The 9,179-nt window shown below is 39.9% G+C and overlaps 1 protein-coding gene across 1 annotated transcript; it reads right to left on the bottom strand.

The window, feature by feature from the left end:
• Positions 1 to 371: 371 nt before the first annotated feature.
• Membrin (golgi SNAP receptor complex member 2) lies at positions 372 to 8,504 on the bottom strand. The gene is made up of 4 exons (XM_080281505.1): positions 8,362 to 8,504; positions 6,030 to 6,135; positions 1,701 to 1,853; positions 372 to 614 (listed from the first exon to the last, which is right to left on the bottom strand). Exons 1-4 carry the CDS (start codon positions 8,502 to 8,504, stop codon positions 372 to 374), a joined length of 645 nt encoding a protein of 214 aa, XP_080137631.1.
• Positions 8,505 to 9,179: the final 675 nt, after the last annotated feature.

The following is a 9,179-nucleotide window of genomic DNA, read 5'->3' as shown; positions in this document are numbered from 1 at the left end:
GGCATGATGTTCTTCATGATGAGTCTTTCTAGGATTCTGAATGGTGTACAAAGCAGTGATATTGGGCTGTGTACATATTATAGGCGATCTTCTTGGGGGGGATAAAAAATGGCACAGAATAACCACAGCCCTACACATACTATGGCTGTTCAATTACAACACTGGATGTTTTTTGTTAACTTTCTAAAGTACTGATATTTCATCACCAAACTATTTACAGTAAAGTGCAGATAATCACTGAATTACGGTATTTACACTACAGTACAAGTCCTGTCCCTTGTCTATGGAACTGGTTCACAGAAGCACCTCACACCACCTAACATCTTGTGAGTTCTGACACAGGTGAGAGTACAATACAACTACAGTAGTTTTCACAAGTACTTGAGGGCAAAATAGAGGAAGAGTAGCACTATAATCATGCCAGCAATTAGGATGTACTTGTCCTGAGTAGAGCGCCTCTCAATCATGCGCATGACGGTGTTGGAGAGACCAAGGGTGTTAGCCAGGTCCAGCACCCGTTTATGGGCACCCTTCAGTGTGGCTCCCTGGTCACGCAGCCCATGTAAGACACTTCGACCCACCCCCAGGATTTCATCAACATTGTGGTTTACCTCCTGTAAATAATGCCATATTACTTACAAGGCATGCAGTAAAAGACCACAAACACCTAATTAAAAAATGGAGATCAAGGCACTTAACTTGAAAACTTGTATTAGCAGGAACTTGAAACTTGGTCACCATAATCCAGTACAATAAAGGGTACATGTCAAGCCTTCTCCCCTTGATGTAATTACATAATGAAAAAGCCTCCAGTCACCTCTTGGGGACTGAAACTATGCATGCATTCTATTCAGCTAAGAGTTGGGCATCAGCACCTGAGACAGGTGGGAGAGCTAATCTTGTCGTTATAAACCTTTTCTTGGTCAGAAGAACTATACCAGCTAGAGCCAAACAATCTTAATCATTTAAGTGAGTCATATAAGACAAAGCAGTACATCCATCCATCATCCAATCCTATGTCACCCCATGAGAAGCGTAGGTGCCCGGGGCTAGGCAAGTTGGTCCCGACATTTAAGATGAGAGTGACTAGCCTCATTCATCCCTGAGTGGCATTACATGAGCAATACACCCCAACCACCCCTTGGATTTAAACCTTCACCGGCCCAATCCGATTGGAACGCAATAATTACCCACTAAACCACCAGGCACCAAAATTTGGTTATATGGTTACCACCCAGCATAGTTCATGGTTTCCTGGTGTACTGGAAACCATTTGGCTTGTCACTCAGTGTAGAGTCACCCATAGGCAGAAGGAAGAGGAAAGAATGAAGGAAAGAATGACAGAAATGGGAGTGTAAAGTCACTTGTAGGCAGAAGGACGAGGAAAGAAAGAAGGAAAGGAAGAAGAAGAGGATGGAAGGAAAGAAGAATGGAGGAGAGGAAAGGGCAGACACCCGACAGCAGCACTACATCGAGTGAGTGGATGGTGAGCGCCCCCACCTACCACAAGAAAGCATTACATAAAAGAAAAAAATTACGTTAAAGACGGCCTCATACAAAAACAACTAGCTGTATATGTACAAAGCAAGATATGTTTGTGACACTATAGAATGTCTTCACTGCATGTTCCTGTTGATGGGGGCTTTCTAACCACCATACCACCAGGTGCAAAATGAACAAAAACAAATTAAGTGACTAACCCCTAGCTTGTTGTGGTGCTGGAGTTCATGGTCAAGGAAAATGGCGGTGTCCTGGTTGTCGTTGGTGGTGAAGGTGCGAGAGAGCAGAGCCTCTCGCTCCTCTGCCTCTCGTGCTCGCACTACACGCCGCTGTTGCAGAAGCATTAATGAGTTCTGCAAACACAAGAAATTATCAGCTAGGGAAAATGGCTGAAACTTGGATTCTCCATTAGGGTACTTTAACCACTTGACTCAGATTATTTTTATTTACTTATTTATTTTTCTGCTACCTACAAGCAGTTGTTTATGTTCACGATGACTTGCCATAGATTGTAATGTGTACTTGTCTCCTAAATAACTAGCTGACAAACCAGAATCTGGTGTTACTCTCCTCTTTTAATTTCGGTGAAAACTCAGCACTGTGGAATAGCATCAAAGGCTTTTACCAGTGTTTATTGTTGTACGAAGTGTATGTTGTGTGGGTCTCACGGAGCTGCTGTTGTCATATGCGTTTTGTGCGAGATTAGTTAATATGGTTTTTGTGGAGTGCAGTGCTAAGTTGTTTTGTGACCCAGCAAGGGGAACATGAGATGTGACTTGGTTAAGAATTAAGTGTTCAGTTACCTTGGATGGCATGCTGAATAGTGTTATGGGTCTGTACAAAGAAGGGCATGTTAGATTCTAGTTTGGTTTTTGTACGGCATAGTGATGGCTGCTCCATGTTTCCACATGTTGAGAATGCTGCAATAAGCATAGGAGCAGTTGCTGATGCTTGTCAGGGCCTAGATGATGAGTTGTTTTAACAGAGGTATTCTTAAAAATAATCCCTTCCCTAAACTTTTCCTTCCTGTCGAAGGAGTTTTGATTTCCATCGGTATCCAAACAGATTCCCCTGAAAGGGAAGGGAAAATGTTCAGGTTGGTAGCCCTGTTAATAAGCTAAAACAATCCATCCTGCTGATATATGGTATGGTGGAGCATTAGATTTATAAACTAATATATCAAAGCATGCATATCTGAAATGAAATGAAAGCACAACATATTTGAGATATGGGCGGTCACCGCCACATCCATACTGTTGGTATTCAGCCATAAATGCCACTCTGGCCAACACCGCTGCTCAAGACAGTACTTTAATAATAAAGTATATTCAAGGAACATTATTTTCTTTCATGTTGTTATTCCTAAGTGTAAGAATCACCTGTTAACATCTGTCTCTGGTATTCCCATGGCAGCACTCACTTGTTTTTTTCCAGCTGGAAGACATGACCCAAACCACTTGTGTGACCTTTATGGTAGATTCTCCCTTTCCGGGCATACTAACATTTAACAAGTACAATGTTTCTCGAAAAAAATCCTCCTGTGACCCTTGCCATAATGTATAAGATTTGTCAGTGTTAGACCATATAAGCCTGGATGATTATTGGAGGTGGTACATTGTCTGCTCTGTTTATGTCTGGCTATACATCTCGGTCAACATGGGTAACAGTTTTAAAGAGATACAAATAGCACTTAAAAATCAGTATATCATTGTAATTTCTATTAATAAAATTGGTCAGTACCTTCCATCGACATTTTATATACAGTACATTTACAACAATAAACTACAAAAGAATGCACACAAATCACGAAGGGAAACATTGCCCTTCAAGTGGCTCAGAAAGAGATTTTTTTTTTTTTTTTTTTTTTTTTTTATAAATACCAATTCAGCAAAAGATGTCCTTCCCATGCATCTAAAAGGGATGGAAAAGTTATAAAATACAGGCATAAGTGTTTTGGTGTAGAATATTGATAGCATCTGCTTGTAATTTTTGTTTTCATGATAATTTTATGAGTCAATTCTGGAATAATAGGGATTTGGTTGTGGTTGTGTGGAATGGAATGCCTATGCAGAGAAGACTGTTTTTCTGACTCTGATGTGTGTTGGTGTAAAGTAACTCACCGGTATGTTTGCATAATGATCCATGAGTACTTCTCCTTGTTCTTTGCAAAACAGAATGTGTTGGAGATGTTGGAAGCCTGGATCTTGGTGTTTGTTTTGTTTGTGATATAATGATGCTGTCAAGTGTCCTGTGCTCACCATCCACTCACTCTACTGTATGTATTGCTGCTCTCGGGTGTCTGCCCTTTCCTCTCCTCCATCCTTCTTTCCTTCCATCCTCTTCTGTCTTTCTTTCCTTCAGTCTTTCCTCGTCCTTCTGCCTACGGGCGACCTTTACACTCCCTCTTCCGTCTTTCTTTCCTTCAGTCTTTCCTCTTCCTTCAGCCTGTGGATGACTCAACACTGAGTGACAAGCCAAATGGTTTCCTGTACACCAAGAAACCATTTACTACACTGGGTGGTAACCAAGTAACCAAATTTTGGCACCTAGTGGTTTAGTGAGTAATTATTGCACTCCAGTCGGATTGAGCCGGTGAAGGTTTATATCCAAGGGATGGTTGGGGTTTATTGCTCAAGTAATGCCACTCAGGGATGAGTGAGGCTGGTCACTCACACCTTAAACGTCAGGACCAGCTGCCTAGCCCTGGGCTCCTACGCTCCTCATGGAGCAACGTAGGATTGGATGATGGATGAATGGATGGTCAAGTGTCTTGCAAAGGTGAAAGGGTCTGTAGAGTGGCTGTGTGTTATTACAATGACCTTTCATTTTTCTGTTTTCTGTATGAATTTAGTTGTAAATTCAATCGTTTAACTGCTAGAGCCTTGTGACGGAGCTCATTACTGCAGATGAAGGAATATATGACAAGGGTCTGGCATTCCCTTTTGCTCTGACTGCCATCAGAATGACTATCTAGTATACAATGTGCATGGAATCTATTAAGAAAAAAATCCATCTATCCATCCATCATCCAATCCTACGTTGCCCCATGAGGAGCATAGAAGCCCGGGGCTAGGCAAGTTGGTCCTGACATTGAAGATGAGAGTGACCAGCCTCACTGATCCCTGAGTGGCATAACATGAGAAACAAACCCCAACCACCCCTTGGATGTAAAGCCTCATCAGCTCAATCCGGAGTGCCGTAATTACCCACTTAACCACAAGGGGCCCTAATTTGGTTATATGGTTACCACCCAGCACAGTAAATGGTTTCCTGGAAAAATCCATCCATCCATCATCCAATCCTACGTTGCCCCATGAGGAGCGTAGGAACCTTGGGCTAGGTAAGTTGGTCCTGACATTTAAGATGAGAGTGACAAGCCTCACTCATCCCTGAGTGGCATTATGTGAGCAATAAACCCCAACCACCCCTTGGATATAAACCTTCACCAGCTCAATCCAATTGGAGCACCACCATGCACCAGAATTTCGTTATATGGTTACCACCCTGCATGGTAAATGGTTTCCTGGTGTACAGGAAACCATTTGGTCTGTCAGTCAGTGTAAAGCCACTCACAGGCAGAAGGAAGAGGAAAGACTGAAGGAAAGAAAGACAGAAGTGGGAGCGTAAAGTCACCCATAGCCAGAAGAAAGAGGAAAGAATGAAGGAAAAACAGAAGAGGATGGAAGGAAAGAAGGAAGGAGGAGAGAAAAGGGTTGACACCCAAGAACAGCACTACATCTGGAAAAATACCTTTAAAAAATATCTGCAAATGGTTGGGCCTGTGAGGATGAGGCAAGATTCCGGAAGCTTGAATAATGAGTTCATTAGTTGCTGGCCCTTTCACTAGGCATGCCAGGCATACCCATTTACGTATATATTCTATGTTGGGGTTCAATTTTTTCCAGTTAGTATAAAATTGGATATGTTTATGTGAAACGACAGAATGTGGTGAAAGTTTTTTGGCGTATCAGATAGAGCCAAGATTCTGGGGGCATGAACGATGAGTGAATGGAAGTGTGGCCCACTGGACTGGGCAAACTTGGCCTGTCTGGACATTGCTACTTCTCACCCTGCCCTAGAGTGGGAAAGGAGGTCTGGATGATGATGATGATGGTTGTATAAAATGTAATTGAAATGCCAGAGTCTTATTTTGTATGTTATGGAGAACTGAAAAGTAGGTAATGGTCCATAAGTACCTGGTACATTAACTAGCATGTTGTTGAGAATGAGCAAGTAGGTAACACCCAACAGAGTACAAATAAGAACAGAGGAAGTGATGCCTTCCACTATAATCAGTTTGCATTCACCTGAAAGAAATGGGCCACTCCCAACCTGAATACAGTACTAAGTTGTGGTTGCATGGAATTCAATGTTATGAGGTTGGAATGAATGTCTCTGATTACTAGTCAATCAACCTTCCTATCTGACTACAATTAATGATTAGCTGAGCTGAAAGGAGTTTGGGATCTTATGCAAGGTCAGAACAAATGCAATATTGTTAAAGAAATGCATAAATGATATTAATGTACCTGTACATGCTTGAGGTCATACTTGAGCTGATCGACCCGGTACTTGGCATTAGATCTCCTAGCTGGAGGCTCCTTGTTGATCAGGATATCCAAACGACTACAATTCCTGGTGGCAAGAATCTTGGTAATAAGGAACATGAAAAAAATCTACTTACATACAATATTTGTGCCTATTATTATATGCCATCTTTATCACTGAACAGCATAAGGCTAAATGACACTGCTGTCTCCTATCAAGGTTAATTACGATGCATTATTTGGGACTGAAATGATTAACTTTCATTTATATGGTTCCACTTGGCAATTTTACTTAGACTGAAACCACAAAATTTATATTCAATAGGGCCATATCCTTGCAGTGAAAGAGTTAATCTACATCTTTACTAATTCTTTTCTTCTATGGAATTAACTTCTATTGCATGAATCAATGAATGTGTCACCATCCTTGATAAAATCCAAAGTATGTTCATGTGCCAAATCCATTTCCAGACAGCTATACAGCTTTTTTCTTTTTATCCTGATCATAATTATCAATCACCATTAAATCCTGGGTTCTGAAGCAGAGCATCTGGATCATTCATTAGAGAAAATTCATTAATGGACTTTCATTTCATTCATCCATTCATTGCCAGATGCCATGTATCCCAAATGGGGTGGCCAAGGGCTTAGAGTTAATTGTTTTACAGGAAGGGGCACTAATCCTCCACTAACCCCACTTGACACGTAGGGATAATGTCTGCCAACTGTATCCTTGGATTTGACACTGAACACTTTAATCCTTGGCCTAATATATGTCTAGTACCATAAACTGTGGTGAATTTGGATGATTGTTTTGTTTTTTTGTGCCATGTAATCTAGTTTTTAGTTCAATCCAAGATCTTAAGTATTGTATGTGGGGCTGGTCCACTAGGGTACTGAATCAAAGCAGTATAAATTTAAAATGTTTCATATATAATTACAGCAAATAGAGTAATGAGTGTCCGAATTTGTACTCAAACTTTGGTGAATTCGTACACACTGTATAAATTCGTACTTAAATAGACAATGAATGCAGATGACTATCCTGGGTTCCCAGTTTAGTCTCAGCTGCATGTGGGGCCATTTCGGGTCTTTAAAAAAAAATTATTCTTCCAGCACAAAATTAATGTCACTCCCTGACAAAATAAGCTAATGACTATACTGAACTATGAACACAATAGCAATTTGGTTTTTTCTTTGGTTTAAATAAAACATATAAGAACACATGTAGCTAGTATAAATCTAGCTACAAACCTTAGTTCTGTATATACTTACCAATCATTTCTGACTAATAATTTCTTCTTTTGCAACATTAATGGAAAATTAGTTAAAGGTGATATTTATCCTGATTATTTGGCTTTACCATTTTCTTGCCTGCTTTTTCACTACAATAAGGACCTCGATCTCCACCAGTTCTTTTCTTACATGTTCAAGTCATTGGGTGTCCTAGCTTAAAGAGGTAGTACCATAACAGCTCAAGAGTATATCTGTAAATGACACATATGAACCTGATTACACACAAATATCCACATCTGGCAAATTGTAGACAATAGTATGTTGTAAAAAATGTTATTTTTTCGTTCATACTCCCCCCGTCTGAACTGATCCCAATGTCCGAACTGATTCCAATTTGCATTAAAATTTTAAAAATTTCATTAAATGCCCAATTAAGGGGTTAACTGAGAAGATAATGCCAATTACTTACTGTCCACTTTCACACTACTCATGGAAGTACATCTGGGCACCAAAGACTTTCCTGCATCTATTCATCAACCTTTCTGCCCAAGAAACTTTGCCAATGTTACGAATTTTATTCTTTTAATGTATGTTTGCTTTTTAGTGTATATTTGGTATGTATCACATGATATATTAAAGATCTTTATACACAAAAGTACAGTATAGAATTACAAACAACTGAGCACAAACAGATTTCTAATATATTTATTCATTAATTATTAATTAATTTAAATAACTTTTTATTGCAATAACGTAATGTCCGAATTAGCCCCGAGTCCGAATTCACCCCAGTTTACTGTACTGCTGACTGACAGTGGTTGATGTTGCTGAATGTATTTATTTTTGTGCTCTTTTTCTTTATGATGTTTTATTTATGTAATTGTTCATTAAATTGTGTAATTTTATTTGGTTCGTATTCTGAATAATTTAGAGTGTTGTCCAGTGTAAGAAACTCTGGCATGTTTTGGATATCTCCAAGTTGGCAACTGTTGTTCTCGTAGAATGTAGAGAGAGAGAGAGAGAGAGAGAGAGAGAGAGAGAGAGAGGAGGGGGGGGGGTCCAAACAGCAACAACCTACTGATGGATTGAATCAAGCTTCTGTATGGCAGTTGACTCAGCTGCAGCAACCTCCTCCGGGCCATGAGCTCGTTCCAGCCGCACCAGGTCCTCTGACGTCACCTCCTGCAGTAATCGGTTGGTCTGGTGGTACAATGTTTCCATCCTGACCAGGGAGGATGGGGAGTGGTTCACTTTGTCACACCACTGGACCCCTTCCAAGGCTGCTGCTGCTGCTGCTGCTGGCTTGTGTCACCTAGGCCTACTGCAAATGCTTCACACTGGTGGGTCTCTCTTATGCTGAACATAAATAATCTGGTGGCAGAAATAATGGAGTTAGTCTTCATTTAACATTTGGAATATGTGCAGGCAAAAGTGCAACTTTGACACATGCTTCAGGTTCATGATTATGAGGTTCAAATTACAGGAAACATTATTTCCTGACTTCAGAGCAACTTTACATTGAATTACAAGCAATTATTTCCTGATTTCAAAACAGCTTTACTGTACATTACAAGCAAAATCTCACCACCATGTCCCCCATTACTGATTAAAATAGAGGGGAAATTTCTGATGGGAATGAAGGTTAAAGTTTGCATAAACACAAAAAACAAAGAAAAAATGAAAGAAAATCATAGATTCATTACTAAGTCAGGTATAGGTGGAAACTAAAAAATTACCAAGCCTATTTATTTTGTGCACCATATGCGTATGATCAATTTTTCCATTTCCTCTTAAAAAAAAAAAAAAAAAAAAAAAAAAAAAAAAAAAAAAGGCACCCCAATACTGATAAATACTCAAGGAGAATATCTTACATTGTTTCTGATGGTAATGATTGCT

Source organism: Coenobita brevimanus, chromosome 89, assembly GCF_032717465.1.
Source record: "Coenobita brevimanus isolate Jiangsu-jjx chromosome 89, ASM3271746v2, whole genome shotgun sequence".
NCBI classification, from domain to species: domain Eukaryota; kingdom Metazoa; phylum Arthropoda; class Malacostraca; order Decapoda; family Coenobitidae; genus Coenobita; species Coenobita brevimanus.
The sequence above is the reverse complement of the archived record's forward strand: the minus strand, read 5'-3'. Positions and strand labels throughout refer to the sequence as shown.

Excerpts from the sequence above, each read along its gene's own strand:
- Membrin (XM_080281505.1), bottom strand. The coding sequence starts at position 8,504 with ATGGAAACATTGTACCACCAGACCAACCGATTACTGCAGGAGGTGACG. Across the intron at positions 1,854-6,029 it reads ATGACCTCAAGCATGTACAG|AACTCATTAATGCTTCTGCA; the intron begins GTACATTAATAT and ends TTGTGTTTGCAG. Across the intron at positions 615-1,700 it reads AGCACCACAACAAGCTAGGG|GAGGTAAACCACAATGTTGA; the intron begins GTTAGTCACTTA and ends CATTATTTACAG.